The 22,615-nt window shown below is 42.9% G+C and overlaps 1 protein-coding gene across 4 annotated transcripts in view; it reads left to right on the top strand.

The window, feature by feature from the left end:
* Window positions 1-22,615, top strand: part of slc25a21 (solute carrier family 25 member 21) — a 115,346-nt gene that overhangs the window by 80,667 nt on the left and 12,064 nt on the right. For all 4 annotated transcript variants that reach the window (XM_010898614.3, XM_010898615.3, XM_013137331.4 and 1 more), the window contains 3 exons: window positions 7,941-8,024; window positions 17,545-17,611; window positions 20,097-20,156. In XM_010898614.3, the coding sequence (XP_010896916.2) occupies window positions 7,941-8,024; window positions 17,545-17,611; window positions 20,097-20,156 (211 nt within the window). The remainder of the gene's footprint in view (window positions 1-7,940; window positions 8,025-17,544; window positions 17,612-20,096; window positions 20,157-22,615) is intronic.

The following is a 22,615-nucleotide window of genomic DNA, read 5'->3' as shown; positions in this document are numbered from 1 at the left end:
ACTAGTCCAGTCTCCTTTAGACTAGTCCAGTCTCCTTTAGACTAGTCCAGTCTCCTTTAGACTAGTCCAGTCTCCTTTAAACTAGTCCAGTCTCCTTTAAACTAGTCCATTCTCCTTTAGACCAGTCTCCTTTATACCAGTCCAGTCTCCTTTAGACTAGTCCAGTCTCCTTTAGACTAGTCCAGTCTCCTTTAGACTAGTCCAGTCTCCTTTAGACTAGTCCAGTCTCCTTTAGACTAGTCCAGTCTCATTTAGACTAGTCCTGTCTCCTTCAGACCAGGCCAGTCTCCTTTATACCAGTCTCCTTTAGACTAGTCCAGTCTCCTTTAGACTAGTCCAGTCTCCTTTAGACCATGCCAGTCTCCATTAGACCATGCCAGTCTCCATTAGACCATGCCAGTCTCCATTAGACCAGGCCAGTCTCCATTAGACCAGGCCAGTCTCCATTAGACCAGGCCAGTCTCCTTTAGACCAGACCAGTCTCCTTTAGACCAGGCCAGTCTCCTTTAGACCAGGCCAGTCTCATTTATACCAGTCTCCTTTATACCAGTCTCCTTTAGACTAGTCCAGTCTCCTTTAGACTAGTCCAGTCTCCTTTAGACTAGTCCAGTCTCCTTTAAACTAGTCCAGTCTCCTTTAGACCAGGCCAGTCTCCTTTAGACCAGGCCAGTCTCCTTTAGACCAGACCAGTCTCCTTTAGACTAGTCCAGTCTCCTTTAGACCAGTCTCCTATGGACCAGTCCAGTCACCTTTATACCAGTCTCCTAATGACCAGTCAAGTATCCTAAAGAGCAATCCAAACTCCTACAAAACAGTCCAATATCCTTTGGGCCAGTCTCTTCTGTCCATATTCCTACTGACCCATCCCGTCTCCTATAGACCAGCCCTGTCTCCTATAGACCAGCCCTGTCTCCTATAGACCAGCCCTGTTTCCTATAGACCAGCCCTGTCTCCTATAGACCAGCCCTGTCTCCTATAGACCAGCCCTGTCTCCTATAGACCAGCCCTGTCTCCTATAGACCAGCCCTGTCTCCTATAGGCCTGTACTGTCTGTCATAGACCTGTACTGTCTGTCATAGACCTGTACTGTCTGTCATAGACCTGTACTGTCTCGTATAGAGAGGTCCTGTTTCCTATAGACAAGTCTGGTCTCTTATAGACCACTTTGGTCTCCTAAAGATTACTTTGGTCTCCTAAAGACTACTTTGGTCTCCTAAAGACCACTCCGGTCACCTATATGCCACTCCGGTCACCTATATGCCACTCCGGTCTCCTATAGACCACTTCGGTCTGCTATAGACCTCTTATAGATGAGTCTGGTCTCCTATAGACCTAGTTCAGTCTTTTATAGACCACTCCGATCTCCTATAGACCTCTCTGGTCTCTTATAGATGAGTCTGGTCTCTTATAGACCTAGTTCAGTCTTTTATAGACCACTCCGATCTCCTATAGACCACACCGGTCTCCTATAGACTATAATAGACTGTCTCCATTCTACAAAAGACCAGTTCAGGCTCCCATAGACCAGTTCGGTCTACAATAGACCATTCCAGTCTCCCTTCAACACATCTTGCCTTCCCTAGTCGTCATGTTCTGGCATAAAACAGGAACTCAGCCGCGACATGTCAGTGTCACTAACACCCCAACGCATTATGTTACCAAGGCTTGAAAGTTTAAATACTGAAACTATCCCCCTGTGCGTCTGAAATGAGCCGTTTTAGAGGGGCCATAAAGGGCTTGATGAAACCTCATTTGTTTCAGCATCTCGGGGACTCCTGGTGGCATCTAGAACCTCCCTCACATTTCTTCTCCCCCTCATTAACACAGACCTAGGTTGGGGCTGCTGAGGCATGGACGAGGAGGAGAGAACTAGTATTGTAGAGGCTCTGGTTTTGTCAAGGTGCGTTGTTGGCTTCTGTCTGAATAAAAAAAAAAATTGTGTGGTGGGGGGACATGGTTTACTGCCAAGTCACCCATTGTCAGAGAACTCTCCGAAGACATGTAGCTTTTCCTTTCTTCAAAGTGGGGCTTACTTTTTTGTCCTTGAGCCTGGAGTGGGATGTTCTGGGCTGTCCCTGAATGTCCTGAGCTCCCCTGGCTTGTATTCAACTGTTCTCGCCTTCTCCTCCAGCTCGCTCAACCTGTACTTAGTAGTCATTCAGTACTAGGACTGTAATGTTAATGTAGTTGTCCCAACTAGTTTTAACACGGATGCATTATCTGTAAATCACTCTGGATTAAGGGATTAAGGCGTCAAAGAATTCATTTAAATGTTGTGTGAAATGTTCAGTAGGTAATAGCATATTTAGCCAGAGAGGAATGTGCCCGTCTAGGATTTTTCTGTGGCCTACTGCTGCTGCCATTTCACACGTAAAACAAATAAGAGATGCAAATGACACACTCATGGAGTACTTTGGCCAGTTAAGTTTTCAGAAGGTTTTGGGGGAAATCTCAACGGAGCTCTTTCAACTCATGACTGCCACTGGCTTGACTTGGAGTAATCAAACGTCTAGGCCTGAGAGACAGGGGCAACACACTGGAAATGAATTGGTGTATAGTATCATGCACTAAGTTGTGTTTAAACAGGATTGGGGCAATGTCAGTGTTGCGTTGATTAGATAGACGCTGGGCGGATACAGTAAGTACTTGTGAGATTTGTTGATGACAACTTGCGCACAATTGTGCGTACCTTTACCTTTAGTCACAAATGGGTGGCGAGCTCCTCTTATACCTGTTGGAGACGCTGTGTAACTAGCCAAATTGACCCCTTCCTTCGCCCGGTCGACAGGTCTGTCAGCAGGTAGCTTAATGAATGTCCTGCCCTGCTCTGATCCTAAGACTGATGGGTCACAGTGAATGACAAGGAAACTCACACAAGCGCGCACACACACACATGCACGCACCTGCGCACACACACGCACACACGTTCACTCACATGTGCGCAGACACACACGTGCGCACACACACGTGCACACATACACACACACACACACAGGGCCGATGGCTCACAGTATATGACAAGACATCTGGGTCCCAGAGAGAGAGAGAGCGAGAAGAAGCTTCGCAGTGGGGAAGGGTTATCTGAACACACACGCTCACGCGCAGTATGAACTGGACATCTGTGTCCCAGCCAGGCAACAAGCTCGCTTCTCAGTGGGGATCCTGGCAGTCCTGTTTGTCTGTGTGAGAACTGAAGGAGCCCCAGTAAGAGACAAGGTCAGTTAATCATTTCACAGAGACGTCATGGCTGAGTCCTTGTCATCAATATGTGATGGCCTACCTTCCGTCTGCCAGCCACACTGATGCCCTCATTACCCCAGTTACGGTTAGCTGCTCACACGCCCAGGCATGGACGCTTGCACACACACGCTCACACACACACACACTCTCTCTGGCCAGCGAGCCTGTCGTGCAGGTGAAATCCAACCTGGCCTGGCCCAGACCACAACCTGGAGTCCTGCCGGGTCACAAGCGCCAGGAGTTTATCACTTCCCTTGTCCTCCTCTTCTACTCATTTTTCACCTTGGCTTCTTCATCTTTTTCCTTCAGCTTTATTGACCTGCCTCACTGCCTCCTCCTGTTCTCCTTTTCTCTTCCTCCAACAGTCAAGGAAAGGATGTGTTTTATTTACTGGGATTTAGTCTTATTACCTTTCCCTGTTATTTCCTTTTCATCAATTGAATGTGCTCTGTAAATTATTGTCAAACTTTGGAATGAGAAGATAACTCTGCATTCCGTTGAGCCAGTGGGTATCCATTAAAGATAGCACTATATTTGTGTGTATTTGTGTCGTAAACTAGGTCTGTGATAAGCCATTTGGTCAGTACTGTAAGCCAGTGATTTATCTGGACAATCTCTTAGCGGATGTTAGAGAGGAGCCATTTTGTTTGTGTCTTTCCCTCTGTGTTCTGACGAACCATTGGTCCTCCCTAAATTGGGATCTGATTGGTCCCTGCTCTGAGTGCCAGGTTGGATCAGTTAGTTTGGAAGGCTGCTCTCCTCTTAACCTCACGTACCAATGCTATGGACTTCTGCCGTCTTTATGATCCTGCTCATTAAAATTAACTGTCTGGCTGTAAAATATAGATTTCATTTTAATGATGCCTTCTGGCTTCTCTTATGCCCTCTAGATCTTAGATGACAGATAACTGAAAGTCTGAATCTGTCCGACTCTTTCTATCTTTTTTCTCTTTCTCTCCCACCCCTGTGTCGGTCTTTTCCCCTCTCTCCCTCTTTCTGTCGTCTCTGTCTCTCTCTCGTTCTGTCTTTCTTCCTCTAACATTTTTTCACTGCTGATTTGCTCTTTTCCCCAGCTCAGTTTTTCCCCCTGTTCTGTCTGTCAGGTCACGTTACGCTCAGTGATGCAGGGAGGTGTAAATCAACAGGGACTGGGACTTTGGTACTAGCTCTACAGAGGCCTGTCCACATCTTACAAACTACCCCCGTCTGATGCTAAGCTAATGAAGTTGAGATGTAATATATATATATATATATATATATATATATATAGCAACATGTTTATTTCAGGACTTTGGAAGTATTTATATGATAGCTCCATAGTATGTGTTATTTACAATGAACATTTTGAGCTGTCACAACTGTAATGTTTGTGGGAGAGATTCACTGAATGTTCTCTTCTCCTCTCCCTTCTCCCCTCTCCTTTCGAATATGGAATACAGAGCACAATTTAACAAGCCTGAATGTTTTGAAAGAGTGGCCTGCCCCTTTGCCTTTTGATCCAATAACCCTCGCACCTTCCCATTGGCAGTCCATTTTAACCATCATAACTGTGTGTGCGCGTATGTATGTGTTATGTGTGTGTATGAGTGCTTGTGCGCAAACATGCGCATGTGTGTTTTGGTCCCTGAGACCCGGTCCCCATTACCTCTGGGGAGCATTAGGGGACGTGGCCTCTGGCCCCTGGTGCTGTGTTTGGCCCTGAAATACTGCTGCTCCTCTCTATAAAAGCACAGAGACCGGGGCCGCGGCACACCCGCGCACCACTACCAAACCCTCATTTACTGCCACCTCTAGGATCTAAGATCTGAGCCTTTTATAGGAAGAGGTTGGGGTCAGGTGGTTGGGGTGGAGGGGATCATTTACCCCTTAATGTTTGTCCAGTCTTTAGCCTAACAAAAGCACCAACCTGCACTGGCCTTCAATTTCTCACTCCTCGCCTGGCTAGCCTTATGGTGCAGCTCTCACGGCCTGTAAACCTGAGGGGGAAGGCGGCGGGTTGACAACTGTCAAAGAAAAGGAGGTGGAACTGTCAATGAACTCACAAGTCATCGCCTCAGAGCATATCTGACCAGTTTCTGGCCTTGGGAGAAAGTGATGAAAACAGGGATGGAGAGGGGGTCGCGTAATATTTTAAAGAAACCCTTGGGCTTTCCTAAAGTTCCTGTCCTGTCCGCCTGTCTGTCTGCCGGATTTACAGTAGCAGGACGGCCGCTGCCTGCTCCAAGATCAAAGGGTCAGGGTGATCCGCCAGAGCAGAGTGCATCACAGAGGCCATTCACTTCTTTACCAAGCGACACTGCTCTGCTTCAACACAACACTTAGTCAGGATTCACTCCCGCCGTCCCACAGAAAGACCCCTGAAGACTTCATATTGTTCCACTCTTATCCTCTTCCTCTGCGCTTCCCACTCCTCTTCCTCTACACTTTTTCCTTGGACTCCTCTCTGGTAATCTCCCTCCCTAGGCCCTGCTTGCTGTTTTGTCCTACTTTTATGGCAGGGTAGAGAAGGGCCATGAGGAAATGAGCTGACCCCAGGGTTAGGAGTGAAGTCAGGGGGCTGGGACTGGACCATGGCCCTGCCACATCCACCCTGCTCTCTCCAGCTCTCATTTCAATTTCCATTTTAAGGCCTTTATTAGCATGGTAAATGTTTGATTACTCTGCCAAACCAAGTGAAAATAAATGTGGAAGAAATGTAGAAAATAAACAAATGTGCAATTTGAAGTGAATATTAACAGCTGGTTTTTAAAAGGATAAAGACATTTTGAATTGTATGTTATAGTCCATGTACAGTGATATCTCTCCATCTCTTTGTCTCGCCATTCAATTGGAAGCGCCTTTATTGGCATGGGAAACTTGTTTAAATTGCCGAAGCATGTGTAAAATAAGAATAAAAAGAAAAATCTACTAAATGATGTACACACAAAGGCTTACATTAGCACACAAATGTTTCAAAATGATATAAATATTTAAAATGTTATAGAGTGGTCATGCACATTCACATTTCTACATTTTAATCATTTAGTTGACGCCCTTATCCAGAGCGACAGTCATAAGTGCAAACATTTCCGACCTGTACAGTTTATCTTGTGCAAACAGTATAAATGGCAGGTGAAAGTAAATAAACAAATGAATATTGGTTCACAAACTCTCTCTCTCTCTTTGTCTCTATTTCTGAATCTCTTAAAAGGGGAGTGGTTTTTGGCTACTATTAAGGGACAGGGCCATCTCGAGCCTTGACCCTGGACTCACATGCCTTTAATTAAGCTCGATTTGAATTTGTTTACAAGCCCCAATGGTCTTAAATCATCTATGCCCCCACCTCAGTGCACCCCAGTACCCCCACCCCCCCAACCCCTCACAGTTCCCCTCTTCTTCCACTCCTTTCTGTTCTTCTCCTTTTTAATATGGTGTTGGTCGTCTCTTTATTGCTTTGGTTTAACTGGGGCTCAGCCACGGGTTACTAGCTATTGGGGAATCCACCAAATAGGATTTTGGGGACACCCCCTGTAAGACGTTAATGTGTTGGCGATATGAAAGGTCTGCTCACCCCACTAAACCTCACCCGTCTTTCCCCTTCGGCAGCCACCTCTTCCTTCCCTGTCCTCCGGCCTCCCCTAATCCCTCTATGCCCCCCCCCCAAAACCTCTACTCACCCCTCCCCGTTAGGAGCCCTTTATGGCCACACCAGACACCCGCCTGGACGACTTACTGCTGACCTCGTGACTTGTTGGTCAGAGGCATGTGAGGAGAGAGTTTGTCTCCCCTCCTTTCTCCTTTTCTTCTATCCCATTTCTTTCACCTCAGACATTCACACGGTCTCTTTCCAACTGTCCTTCCAGGATGTCTTTGAGTTGGTCACGATGATGCTGTCAACAACGGTAATGATCATAGGCTCAAAACGTTTCAATTGGTTGATTCTGTCTGTCTCTGGCTTCATTGGATAGGGAGGCAGCCCAAGGGGCATATAGACTCTTAGTTCAGTTGTAAAATACCTTCAAAGAACCTAGTATTTTCTTCGCTGATGTTTTGGAACACACCAGTGCCCTTCGTGGCCCCACAGTCAACCGCACAACCCCAGTGCCAGTTCCCCAAACTATTAGGGTCCCTACTCACCCAACACCCCAACCCATCCCCTCCACCAGTTCAGTATCATGTTAAAGATTTAACACGGAGCCCAGGAGTCTTTATTAGGAAGTTAGCAGCACGTTTAGTACAACAGAAAATCCCATCAACTGCTTGTATCATATTAAACCTTTATACAAGTAACCAAAGAGCTGTTCCAAAGCTTCTTACTAGCGTGTTACTAATACGTTAGTAGTGTTTAGCGCTTGCTTCATAAAGCCAGGTTGTGAGGAGTTGAGAGGCTAAGTGGGTGTATGCTAGGTTAAGTAAATGTTAGACTTGTGCCTTGGGCAGGAGGGACTTGTGGTGAAGAGGATGGAGAAGAAATGAACAGAAATGTGCCATGATAATTATCATGCGCCTTTGAGTCATGTTGATCCGTGACGTCCCTTTAATCAACATTACAAATTGAGAGTTCTCAAAGTGCAGCTCTGTCCCTTATCCTCAGTGGGCTAAAACACAAAACGTTTACAACACATTTCCCATGCATTCAGCTCAACTCTGTAGACTCTCCATATTGGTTCAGATGTGTAAAGGAAAAATGTCAGTTCTAATCAAACAATGTTGTCTGTCAGGTTTCAGATCCAAAGAGGCGCCAGTGATCCCCAAAGCTACAAGAGTCTCGCTGACTGTTTCAAAACCATCTTCCGCAACGAAGGGTAGGTGTACTGGCAGCCGGTAGAGTTACAAGAAAATGTTCATATATAGCAAAATGTACCTAATCTTTCTGTTTTTAGTTCAGGGATGTGAGGCCCCTGAAACAGGTGTGTTCTTGTGTCAAATGGTGAAGAGAACAATTCTGCTGATGGGACACAAGTAAAATAAGGAATGATCAGTTTTCAGTCTGTTTTCAATCTGCATTTGGATTTCAATATTTTTTGTAATTGCGGCATTAGTGAATATTGTGTATCCTTGAGCCTTTATGGTCATGTTCCCTAAGAAAAACTCTGTCAATCCCATCGAAGACACAGAATGAAGGAGCCAGATTTCCTCCACCTCTCCGTTGAACTGGTCCTGTGACAGGGCTGTGAGACAGTGACAGTGTGCAGAGCCTGGTCAGAGTGTGTACCACTCAACCTGTTTATGGACAGACGACAGCTTTATAGTGGATATAAAATTTATCTGCTAAGAGGTGTGAGGGAACGTGCTGTGAGAGCCCAGCGTGTGTGTGTGTGTGTGTGTGTCTAGTCACTACAAGTGGCTGCCTAACATATATGGTGTTGAGGTGTGTGTGTGTGTAAATGTCTGGGTACAAGCATTGGAGTGTTCTTATGTGTACAGGTGTTAGCATAGCAGCTTGTTTGGGTGCGGATGACGTGGGTGAACTTCTGGGTAACCTGTTGTATTTTCATTACAAAGACAAACAGACTAAATGCCAACAATGACGTACTCAAATACTGTTCTGTCTTGTCATTTCATAAGAATTGTCACACCCCAGTCCTTGGCAGCTGTCTACATGGAAGTTCACTCCCCCCAGACACCAGTGCTCCTGGGTATAGGGTGGGTGTTGGCTCGGCTGGCAACATGATGAGCTCTGTTGTTAAAAGCTGAAGTTTGCATTAGGTGATACAGTTTGCCCCAGTGCATCCTTAATCAAATTTAATTTGGTTAAGGAGAGAAGCATCCAGCATTATGGTAATTTATTTTTTTGGTATATAATAAATTGTGTTAAGCTGTGTTGTTCTGTCATCTGTGCAGTGATCATTAAAAACAGCTCCGGGAAAAATGGAGAGACCACTGTACCTTTTTCTTTCCTTTCCAAAAAAGCTGAAAATGAGCAAACAAAACTAATGATCAAGCGCACTTACCACAGCTTAGCTAACATTTCCCATCCATTTTGGAACTTAATTCAGAATTGGTAGTCCACATGCCTGTCTCAAAGCAGAGTGATTACATATCCCCAATAGAAATTGCAATCTAGATATCAATACATTGCAATTGCTTTACATTAACTATACAGTTCCGGGAAAAAATGAAGAGACCACTGCACCTTTTTCTTTCCTTTCCAAAAAAGCTGAAAAGGAAAGTTTTGAGTGAGGAACAGAAGGGTTCAAATTAAGAGACCACTAAGAGAACACTTCTGTTCCAAGGAACATATCTCTTATCAGGAAAAACTGGTTCTTAACTGGCTTGACCGCAGCCTCCCCATTCAGCAACCACAATAAAATGTACAGAAGCTACCTAAACAGGACATTAAATAGCCTTCATTAAGCTACTTATCCTGGAAGCAGCTTTTAGATTTGAAGGAAATACAGTTAAGAAATGTAAAAAAACTGGTGAATATAGAATAAAACAAAGCTTTTTTATTAAGTCTTGCAGTTTTTGGGAGATTAATATTTAATTAGGCATCAGAACAACATGAATTGCATGGAGAACCAAATGAGTCAAAATTAAACAAATATTTCATTTATTAAAGAAACACAATCTATGCAAGTTGGTGTTCTTTAGCTGCTGATTGGCCAAACCTTTTAGCGTTGCCAGTTATGGGAATACAAGGGATGCAGGTTAATCTAATGGGTGAGTAATGAATAATGTAGAATAATGACATGCCAATTAGTCAACGTGAATGCCCCTGGGATACATAACAACACTGTACAGTGTTATCAATGGTGAACATCTGGGTGAGTCCATGTCTTTTGCTCCTACTTGCTGCAGCACTGCTCGTTAAGCCCATGATACATCTACGAGTGTCAAATTGACGCCAGCCGCCTCCGCTGCTCCGAAAGAAACGCTTGAGGGCCTGTTGGCCCAGTATGTCGTTTCTACTTTCAAGTTTCCACCACAAATTGTATAGAAATTGTATATAAGCGTGTTCATTTGGCAGCATGTTTGGTTGCGTTTCACACATTGAACATCACTCGTTTATCTGAAGCAGTCTCCAGTTAGGCATTAGGTGACTTTGCTATTTTAAATTATTCCATTACCACCAAGCACTTGTGTGTTTCACAGAAACATGTTCATTTGGGTTTGAAGCCTTCAACGCGTTGTGTTCAGAAGATGGATTCTACGGTTATTAAATGGTGTTTTTAAAAGTATAGACCATTATCGTTCATTGACTTAATTCAGAGGTAAACAATGACTACATCTGTTTTGAAATGTTTTAGATAATTCACATTTAGAAACAGAACATGTACAGTGAGGGGAAAAAAGTATTTGATCCCCTGCTGATTTCGTACGTTTATCCACTGATAAAGAAATTATCAGTCTATAATTTTTATGGTAGGTTTATTTGAACAGTGATGGACAGAATAACAACAACAAAATCCAGAAATGTTATACATTGATTTGCAGTTTAATGAGTGAAATAGGTATTTGATCCCCTCTCAATCAGAAAGATTGAGGGTATTCCCATCTAAATTGGAGGAAGGGTTTAGGAATTACAGCTCTTTAACATGTAGCCCCCTCATTTACAAGGGAACAAAAGTAATTGGACAGTTGACTCAAAAGCTGTTTCATGGACAGGTGTGAGCTATTCCTTCATTATTTCTTCATCAGTATAGTAGGTAAAAGGTCTGGAGTTGATTCTAGGTGTGGCATTGACATTTGGAAGCTGTTGCTGTGAACCCACAACATGCGGTCAAAGGAGCTCTCAATGCAAGTGAAAAAAAAATACATCAGAGAGATAGCAGGAACATTAGGAGTGGTCAAATCAACAGATTGGTACATTCTGAGAAAAAAATGAGGCACTGATGAGCTCTGCAACACAAAAAGTACTGGATATCCACAGAAGACAACAGTGGTGGATGATTGTAGGATCCTTTGCATGGTAAAGAAAATCCCCTTCACAACATCCAGCCAAGTGAAGAACACTCTCCAGGAGGTAGCCATATCATTATCCAAGTCTACCAGTAAGAGAATACTTCAAAAGAGCAAATACCACAAGGTGCAAACCATTCATAAGTCTCAAGAATATAATGGCCAGATTAGACTACCAGTTCTGGAACAGCATTCAAATGATAACTAAGATCAACCTGTACCAGAATGATGGGAAGAAAAAAGTATGGAGAAGGCCTGGAATGGCTTGCGATCCAAAGCATACCACATCATCAGTAAAACAAGGTGGAGGCAGGGGTCCATTGCTGGGGTCCACGCTCTGGGGGATGTCTGGCCATGACTTTGTCAATCGGTCGTTGCTGGGGTCCATGCTCTGGGGGATGTCTAACTGAACTTAATTGTGAAAGTACTAAATGTCTGCAATCACTGTTTGTAAATGGCTTTAAGTAAGAGTGTTGGCTAAGTTAACAAAAAAAAAGCTTCACCTTGTCTCCATGGGAGACTGGTCTGTGGGGACAGCACTGATACTTTCATATAGAGTATGTTGAAAAAATAAGGCATGGTGTTAATGGCCAATATAGCACAGCTAAGGGCTGTAGAGGGCATATATCATAAAACCCTGAGGTCCCTTTATATATAACAAAACAGTTAGGTAAGTCAAAAGTAAACAGTGTAAATGCATACCTGTGGGATCCTCTGGGATAGGGTCCGATATACTACAGCTTTCAGTGTTCAAAACACCCTGTTTATAATGTGCTATTTCCAGTGCTCATCTTCTGCAGCCATCTGTTATTATATTAATGAAGTCTCTATAGACAGCAGCTATTTTCTCTATCCTCAATAGACCAATAATCAGTGTTTCTGTTAGCTAAGTCTGTAATCACTCTCCAGTAGCAAAATCACCTCCAGGCCTAACCACTTAGTTATAATTTATACAAATACCGCCAGGCTCCACTGTTGAGGAATTATTATTCAAAATAAACTTCTCGTGTTAGTTCAGGCCAGGTCTAAGCAATGCTCACACACTGCCTATCTGTCTCTTTGTCTGCCTGTATCTATTGGTATATTTGTGTGTTTCTGACAGTAAGTATACAATCTGCAACTCAGTTGTCAATATGATCATGATAATGAATATGTAACGGATGTTGTCAAGATGAAGAGGAAGTTGCATGTTATGGGGTCCCCCGGTTTTAAAAGTTAGAACACCAAAATGCCTCCTCTGCATTCAACTTTCTGTGTCTGATTATGCTCCATGCATCTGCTGAGTGCTTGTCTCTGGAGAAAACCAGCCAACCAGCATATTTTCAGCCTTCTCATTATAAAGGCCATTTCTCTGTCGCCCTTTCTCTCCCTATTCATTTTTTTTTCAAATGATTTGAAAGTTGCTTTATTGGAATTTCCAACTACAAAATAGGAAGCCGTAAAACATAAACGAAAGTGAAATAAACAATCAGTACACATTATATATACAAAAGATATAGAATTATAGACATTACAAATGTTATAATATTAGCTATGTACAGCATATAACTCTTTCTCCCTTTCAGTGTCAGACAGTATATTCTCAGCCTTCCGATTAAAACAGCCCTGCAACCAGTATATTCTCAGCCTTCAGATTAAAACAGCCCTTCAACCAGTATATTCTCAGCCTTCCGATTAAAACAGGCCTTCAACCAGTATATTCTCAGACTTCAGATTAAAACAGTCCTTCAACTAGTAAATTCTCAGCCCTCAGATAGGTTCATAGCTGTCACCCTGCAGGAGGGTCTTTTGAAGTTGTCTGGGTTAACTACCTCCAGAAACCCCGATATACTCTTAGTCATTCACTCTAACTCCCCTCAGGTTTCATTCCCCCACGAAATAAACTTCCTGTTTCCTTCAGCTCTTTATTGTCCCCCATTCTGAAATTGGGGAGGGGACAGTGACTGCCTCCGTAGGTTTGTAATTCACATCCACAATATGACCCACATCACTGGCCCAATTGTTGACCAAATTTGGGTTATTGTTGCCTTATGTCCAGTATTTAGAGAATGACACTGATTGTTCTGATTGTGGCCCGGAATTGAAAATGCAATATTAGCTAATTTTACCATTCACTTTGTTTTACCTTAAGAAATTGTATGCATATGTCCCTCTCTTCACCAGGACTACTCGCAAGGGCTTTCTCAGGAATCCATAAGGTTTGCTGTAACGGACTTAGAGCAAACCTTAATGCCACTCTTCCAGCATCAAATGAAGAAACTTGACATGCCACATTTATGGACATTTAAATATCACTCCACGCAATATAACTCTGATTTGTATGTAAAACAAAACTATTATACCCTCTACCTAGTGGGGCTATAACAGGCACATGTTAATATCTTTTGACCTGCTTGACTTCAGTTATGCCATTTGGTACACATGCCCAGGGAAATATGTATTGGTAAACCCTAAAATGTATCTCAACACTGGCACCGGTTGGGCTAATCTTCTGTGAATGATAGGTCTTGTCCTTTAGATGAAGCAGTTACGGAACTGCATCGATTGGCCCTGGAGGGCATTGACTGATTCAAGTGGATGACAAAATGCTGCTGTTGCCGTGTTCTCTTTAACTTGACTGGCGTTGTGCATGTAACCCAATAAAATGTAACTCCACACATCAGGGCACTTAAGGCAGACTGAAGCAATCCTACAATTTGAACCCTGCTTTGTGCAATCCAGTCTATTCATATCTACCGTTGCTGGTTTGTTTGATGCATCAGATTAGCTTTTGATGACTTCTAGAGTAATGTACTGGCTACCGCCTTGTGATGAAACCTGACCTTGTCCTGTCTGAGCTCAGCTGGCTTTCCCTTGGCACTGTCAAGGTCAAAACATTCACTAGGGAAACAGCAATATTTGCAGATGAAGCATGGAGGTTGTGTACTGGATCTTAAGGAGGGGAATAGTGGCCTGCAGGTGACCCTTCACGTTTCCCATTGTACAGCAGGTGAAACATTACTCAACACATTACTCTTGCATATCTAGACCAGAAACAGTCTTGTCAAGATTTATCACACTAACACATTTCAGTTCCGTGGAGAAGCAGTCTTATCTTGTTAACCACGTCTGTCAATGTATTGTCCCATTACGCAATTTAACGAAACTTAAAGGTTAACGTTTTATGGGAAACAGACAAATTACAGACTGTGTGCTGGCAGTCCCACCCACGCGTGCGCACGCACACCCACACACACACACACCCACACACACACACAACCTGGCCAGCTGGGCCCACGGTATCCTCACAAGCTGAGGGTGGGTATTTGTTTAGGAAAGCCTAAAAAGGGACTTAGTGTGTACTTTACATTTAAAATCAAATTCAGGATTCAAATGAACCTTGGTCACATGGCCTTTGAGTTTGTCTGTAACAAATGTCTGTCCTTTTTTCTCACTTGATGGCTATGTTGACTGACCACACCCGGGAAATCTGTGGCTTGACATTTGCATGGACAAACAGGACAGAATAGGGATTTCCGTCCTTCTGTCTATGGGAAAGAATTGGTAACATTTTAATACAGAGGGCGAGTGTAAATCATTAGAACTATGCCGTATGTTTACCCGCCTGTTAATGTCATTTAGTCATATCATAATGATCAGGACTAATAATGAATAACAGCCCTTTAAAATATTTAGTTATAAAGCATCTTTCTGCTTTGTATGTTTTCAAACCACCCTACCAAGCAACCAACTGTTTTGCTAACTTAGACAGACATGCAGGCAGACATGCAGGCAGACATGCAGGCAGACATGCAGGCAGACATGCAGGCAGACATGCAGGCAGACATGCAGGCAGACATGCAGGCAGACATGCAGGCAGACATGCAGGCAGACATGCAGGCAGACATGCAGGCAGACATGCAGGCAGACGGATAGATGGACATGGAACCTGACAGAGGGAACATTTGAAGAAGCTATTTTAGTCTTGGGGTTAGGTTCTAGGTTGGAACTAGACTTAAAGAAAAGCATGACATGCCCCAACTGTAATGTATATGTTAAAAATAAGAGATGAGGGTTAGAGGATATAGGATTTTGAACAGGAATACATTTTGGTTCCCAAAAAGTATAGTGAGACTAAAGGTGTAGGGTATATTGATATAGAACACATGTATACATGCTAACAGGGAGGACAGGGTAGTTGGTGGACTGCTGGTCTATTGTGGAAACACATCGCTGAAAACAGCAAACAAAGATGTTATCAGCTGACTTGCTACAGGTGTCAATATTATGGCTTCAGATTCTAGCGATTAGCCCGCAATGGTCCCTTAGCAGAGGGCGGTCTACTTTGACCCAAAAAGTCCCTCGCTGACCCACGGCTTAATTATGAAAAGCATGTCATCAAATTACAAAATCACTCTTCCATCACCACGAGTGTCTTCACTTGACTGTTTACAGCGTAGTAATTACGCAGTACCATGGAAGTCATAATTAGGGCTTAAGTATTATGGTTGTAGCAGCTGCATGAATGGATGCATGGAACATGTGGACATTTCCAGGCAGTTAACCCGATTTTGTAACCCTGCACCAACTACTGTCTCATTTGGAAAGACATATAGAGCTACTCCAAGAACGTGAGTGTCGTTTAGCAATGCAAATGTGCACGCGGTTTATCATCAATAACAAGTAATCGGACAGGCAAATATGACTTTCAAAGTGCTTTGTCTTCGGTGGAACTTTAATTTCCATTCCAGGAAACAGATTAATTTAACTGCAAACCAAAGATATGATTGTTTCCAAAGCGAGTCTATAGCCTGTTTTAATGAACCAGTTTTTCTCCCAGCAAAGCAACAGGTAAGGATGGCCTTCAGGGCTGGTGTCAGATTCACGTTAGATAACAAGATCATTTATTTGTTTATCAGAAAACTGACTGATCTAAGGTCACGTTTAGCTAACCTAAACTGGCATTGAACATTTTAGCTGTCTTCTGTTGTCCCTTCAGTACAGTAATACTGTAATAGTTCCCCTAAAGGGACAATCCGCAGTTGAAACAATAACAAACTTTGGCAACCCACCTCTGTTTTGGTGAAAAGTTGAGGGATGGGCCTGAAGAAATGTAGCCACTCTCAAATGTATATAAGCAGCAATTGACTGACCAGACATAACTTGAAAAATGATCCTTTTAATCATGTTTTGAGGCTAAACAGTGTTTGTTTATATTTGCAATGTTTATAAACATTCAAGTAAAACAAGGTTATATTTTGGGTCACGGTGGTGCACGACAGTTGGACTAAGCTCATAAAGCAAGCTAATTAGTTTTTATTTTTACCAGGTATTTTACCCTAATTTTGAGATATCTAATGCATGATTAAGGCCCACCTTCATTACAGTAACTCCCCACAGACTTGGAACAGTCAGTTCGACTGGACTGGAATCTTTACACGCTGGAAAGTACGCCCTCCCCGGCCTTCTTTCCTCATTGAGCTCTCAGGCACCCGAGCCCCCACAAGCAGAGACCCTGGGCTAATTAACAAGCAGGATTAAAACCCTCGTCTCGCAGTGATGCAGCAATACAGTGAAATGACGGCTGTTCCTGTCAGGGGTCTGACATGAGCCGGTTAGGAGTTATATTGTTTAAGAATCAAAAACGTATATTGTCGATTTCAGTCCTAAAATTGATATAACAACTGCAGATCAAACATTTAATGAGAAAAGGACATCCCAGACCGTGTCACATGCCCTCTTTAACATTATTTTGTGTTTTTAACATCTTTCTCACCAGAGATCATACAGCATTTTTGAATGGTGCATCATACTGTACCATTAAATATCTGACTACATAACCAAAAGTTAGTAATCCAAATCTGTCCCATACATGCAGGTGGGTAAGGACCATGTAAACTGTTGTACTTAGGTTTAAAGATGTAGACCTGTTCTACCTGTTTTAGTTGGCTTGAGGCAGTCAGTATCCTTAAAGCAACATTTTGTAATGAAAGGGAAGGTCTGTGGGGTGCTTCTGCCAGTGTATGCAGTGTTAGCCAGACAGTAACCAAGGACAGTAACTAGTTAGAATATTTTTAAATACATTCAGTGTTTTCATCGGAATGCCAGGCTATTTTCTCCCATTAGCATTTGCCGCACTGGGACAGGTGTGGAGTAACTGCTAATGCATGCACTTCTGAAATGTTTGTAGAACACTTTGTGCTTTCTTTGCAGAAATGAAGAACATACGTGAGAGTTTCCCACATGCTGTACAGCACATCAACAAGATTAAAAGCAGTGCTTGGATCATTATCAACTAGTATGACTAAGAAATGTATAGTAACCATTATCAGGTCAAGGTCAGGGAAAGGTGAAGCCTCGATGCTGTGTTTATTTTGTGCCAGCGTGTCCTGTTGGGTCATGTTATGTCATCTTGTCTAACGATGGGCGTTTTTCTCTCTGCAGTATATACGGCTTCTACAAAGGGATCCTTCCTCCGATTCTGGCCGAGACCCCTAAGAGAGCGGTTAAGGTGAGGCACTGGAGGTGTTCCGTTGGTCCAAACGTGCGTGGTCTTGAGTCAGGTGACGTGTCCCCCCTACACGCTTCATCAGAACGTCAGCACTATTGGTCGTAACACAATGCCACACATGCCCACCGTAGCTGTGAGTAAATCACCAGTGTGATGATCCGACACGTCGGAGAAAAACATTTTGCAGTGGGATACAGAATTTAGTTTTACCTCAGCTTCACTCTGGTTTAGAAAGTTTTCTTCCATGTTGTGCGGGACCTGCCCCTGCTAGAGGTCTGTAGCGCTACTGTATGAACAACGTCCCAAGTGCAGGGTTGGACTAGCCAAGAGGCGTTTCTGGTGAATGCCAGATGTTGTTGTATTCTTACAATGGTCCGGTCTAACTCGTCTTTTACATCTTCTGTATGAAGTCATAAATATGTGGAGTATAAAGCAGAGGGTTTGCATACAGGGAACTTTCACCCATGAAAAGATCTGGGATTAGCTTCCTCTTCTCTGAAACAAACCGTAACCACTATTGAGGGAATATGCCAAACTGACCCAAGATCAGAATCTAGGGCCAACGTCACCTTCCTCTGTGAATAAACATGAGACTGAGTGTTTGTCCTCCTGCTGGTGGTGTTGACTCTAGAGCCCCACCAATATTGACCTAGTATGATTTACACTAGCCTCCTCTGATATGAGTTGTGTCTGCCTCTAGGCCTAGTGAAGTATGGTGGTGAAGGGACACACACACACACCCACACACACACACACACAGCAGAGTCTCTGTCTCAGTCAGGGCAAACGACGTGGGATGTGTTTTCCGGAAGGCACAGATGAAAAAGGGAGGGAATCGTTTTCTGATGCAAAATATTTGTAACATGGTTGCCTTAATGAACAGGACCCAGGCCTTTCGTGGCTGGCTTGACATCAAGGCTCCCTGTAATGAGATGAGGGCGTGTGTGGGTGTGTGTGAACTTAAACACTCTCACTGTAACGATGAGAACGTCTAATGGCTTTCTAAGCTAGAGCTGCAGTTGGCCGGGCGATAGGAGAAATGTCTGGAGGGGAAATTAGAGTGATTTAAACAGCAGATGATATGGCCACTGCATGATTTTGTTTGCCTTAATCCTTTGATTCGGTGTCCTTGTTCAAAGCACAGTCACTTGAGTTATATCTGTTCAAATTTTGTTTGAGTTTGTGTGCATCATAAAGTCATTGGTAAGAATACATGTTCTGTGCTTAATTTATAATTGATTTAAATACATTTGTTGGCCATCAATTTATTCACAATACCCAATAATGACAAAGCAAAAACGTGTTTTTAGAAATATATGGAAAGTAAAATCCTGAAATATCTTATGTACATGAGTATTTCTTGCAGATCCTCTCAAGCTCTGTCAGGTTGGAGGAGGCCGTCGGTGCCCTGCAGTCTTCAGGTTTCCCCACAGATGTTCAGCTGGGTTCAGGCTTTAGCTGGGCCACTCAAAGACGTTCAGAGATTTATCCCAGTGCCACTCCAGCGTTGTCTTGGCTGTGTGCTTCATGTCATTGTCATGCTGAAAAATGTATATTTGCTCTAGTCTCAGGTGCTGTGAGCTCTGGATTAGGTTGCCTTCAACGACCTCTGTATTTTGCTCCATTCATCCTTCCATCCCAGATCCTGCCTTTGAGATGCATCGCTATATCATGATGCTCCCACCAACATGCTCCCACCAACATGCTTCTCAGTAGGTTTGGCATTAACTCGGTGATGAGCTGTATGTTGCCTGTGACAGACGTAGTTGTTGGCATTCAGACCGAATAGTTACATTTTGGTCTCAAAGTCCTTTAGGCAGCAGGTCATGTGCCTTTCACACGAGTGGTTTCCGTCTAGCATCTCTCCCATGAAGGCCTGATTGGAGTGCTGCAGATATGGTTGCCTTTCTGGCCGATTCCCCCATCTCTGCAGAGAAACTAAAACTTTTTACAGTGGGCATTGGGTTCTTGGTTCCTTGGTCATGGGCAGCCAGTTTTGTTGAAAAGAAGAGTCTTGGTGGTTCCAAACTTCTTCCGTATCACAGAAACCCACTGTGCTCCTTGGAACTTCAATGCTTTAGCTATTTTCTTTATAACTTTTCCCATATCTTTGCCTTGACACAAGATCTCTGATGTTTACGAAGAGTTTCTAGAACTTCATTGCTTGGTTTTTCTAACCTGCACTGTAAAGTGTGGGACCTTATATGATTAAATCATGTCCAATCAATTGAATTTGCCACAGGTGGACTCCAGTCAAGTTCTAAATACATATACACATGAACACATTTTTTATTTTCAATAAATTGGTACACATTTCTAAAAACATGTTTTTGTTTTGTTTTTATCAGGTATTTGGTGAACCTTGATGGCAAAGAAATAATATTTAATCAAGTGTAAATTATTTCCAAAGGCACTGTACAGGCAAATATGTCTAAGTTCTCCCTCTAGGCTGACAAATAATTTCTCTCCTCTCCTCTACCTGTAGTTCTTCACCTTTGAACAGTACAAGAAGCTGTTGAGTTTCACCGGTCTCTCCACTGGCCTGGTGAGTTACACACACTCTCAATAACCACTGAACACACATCAGATACATGTACACAGTGAGCGCATATACACTCAAATATGTTCTGGGCTTTTGCACTCTATGCAAAGCAAATACAGCCCGATCACTTAAGTCCAGGACTATGGTTATATATACTGACTGCCTGCCTGCGTGACTGATTTACCCTGACTAAACATCTTCTCATTGCAGACAGTGTTGAAGATGTCACTGAGCCTATACATTTCTAATATAAATTGCTGTATTTTTCCTTGAACAAAAATTTTTCATTTTCAAGACGCTAGCTGCCACCTGCCTGTTTTTGCAAGCTATGCCTGCAGACTTCTGTGTCAGTTGATCAAAAGTTGCATCCTTGAGAAACATTTAGATATAAAACAGAATGATTTATTAATTTAAGGGGGACTGCTTTATTCAGCATGTCTACAACCATAAGTTTGTTCATGTCAGCAGATGCAGAGTTAACTAGCTAGTCTAGCTTTGCTAAATATAGCATAGTCTCGCGAGGCCGCACCTTGCAATCTTGTCTGGCCTCATCTGGCCTCCAAGTAAGGCCTGATTTAAAAGGATAAATATAGCATAACATGTCAACTTGACTGCAATGCCAATCAATTCATGTATTATAAATTAGCAGTGCAGCTTCTTCAAAGTATTTGTGTTAATCATTAACTTTTGTTGCTAATAATGGTCTTTGGAAGCAAACATGTCATGAATTTAAATGTCATGAATTTATTGGGAAACTCATTAACATTACTTTGGTAATATCATGTATTATCATTCTGGCTACTAACATGTATTATTACATTATTTGATGTTAACTGTTCACACGAGTTTACAGCCTTGTTGGATTGTAGGTTAGTGAACAGTTGTAGCTAGCTACTGTTGACTAACAATGTGTGTTTGTTAGCTAATGGCTAAGTGTAGTGCTTCTGAATTTTCGCAAATTCATTCCTAAAATGGTTGCCAGAATTAAATGTGAGTTTTGTTGCCCACATGGCTTTCAGTTTCCATTCACATGGAGAAAGCAAAGGCTTGGTATAAAATGGGTAAGTGTCACGTCTAAATTTAAACAGACAAATGTGCCAAGATTGATTCCTCCATGATGGATGGGCTACCTTAGTGCACACGCACATTTGTGTGCATGTGTCAGGTGCACTGTCTTTGAGATTGATGGACTAGCTGTGTCCTAGCCTGTACCTGTACGTCACTGAGTAACATCCCCAGCATGTTTGCACAGCTAGCCAAGAATAATAGTATACCTGTCCCATCAATCACACCCATTTACCTCTTTCCCCTCCCCGGCTCCTCACCATCCTTCAATCTCACTGGGCTCCTCCAGCCTCTGCTTCTCTTCCCTGTTTAACCTCTTTTTTCTCCCTCCTCTAGAAGTTTCCCTACAGTTTCACTTTTAGTGAATTTGTGTTTGCAAAAATCCCAGCAAGGATAGTTAAACGGGGAAAATTACCCCCTGCAGAAGGCTATTTGGGTTATATTATATATATTGCAGTATGTGATATTTGGACAGTGGCACAACTGTTAGCTTTAATTTGCGGTTATTTATTGCCCTTTCATACTTAGTCCTCCCATTTTAGGAAGCAAAAAGTAATTTTACATTTGGCTTATCATTTGTTTCTTGGCCAGGTGTGTTGTTGCATCACCTCATTCACAAGATGGCTAACTAAAAGTGTAGAGATGATTCAAGGTATGGCGTTTGTATTTGGAATATGCTGCAGTCTCTCTACATGGAGAGCAAAGAACCCCATTTGTGTCTAACCCGGCTAAGCTCTTCATCCAGCTAATTATCAGAATCAGGTGTTGCCAAATTAGAGTCTCCAGGAACAGGGTTGGGCTGACCTGGTTTAGCGTTTCAACCTCAGTATTACACTAAATGTCTACGTTTGATCAATAGTTTTATTCATTTTAAATTTTTCACACTGTTGAGTTTCACTGAGATGATATGATAGTATGATGACAAATGTTTGGGGGTACACCGATCAGCCATAACATTATGACCGCCTGCCTATATTGTGTAGGTCCCCCTTTTGCTGCCAAAACAGGCTTGACCCATTGAGGAATGGACTCCACTAGACCTCTGAAGGTGTGCTGTGGTATCTGGCACCAAGTCTTTAGCTGCAGATCCTTTAAGCCCTGTAAGTTGCGAGGTGGGGCCTCCATGGATCAGACCTGTTTGTCCAGCACATCCCACAGATGTTCAATTGGATTGAAATCTGAGGAATTTGGAGGCCTAGTCAACACTATGAACTCATTTTTATATTCTTCAAACCATTCCTGAACCATTTTTGCTTTGTGGCAGGGCGCATTATCCTGCTGAAAAAGGCCAATGCTAATCAGGGAATACCAATGTCTTGAAAGGGTGCCGGTGGTCTGCAACAATGCTTAGCTAGGTGGTTACGTGTCAAGGTAACATCCACATGAATGGCAGAACC

Source organism: Esox lucius, chromosome 15 (genome assembly GCF_011004845.1).
Source record: "Esox lucius isolate fEsoLuc1 chromosome 15, fEsoLuc1.pri, whole genome shotgun sequence".
In the NCBI taxonomy this organism is placed as follows: domain Eukaryota; kingdom Metazoa; phylum Chordata; class Actinopteri; order Esociformes; family Esocidae; genus Esox; species Esox lucius.
Note: the sequence above shows the minus strand (reverse complement) of the source record. Positions and strands in the feature narration are given on the sequence as shown.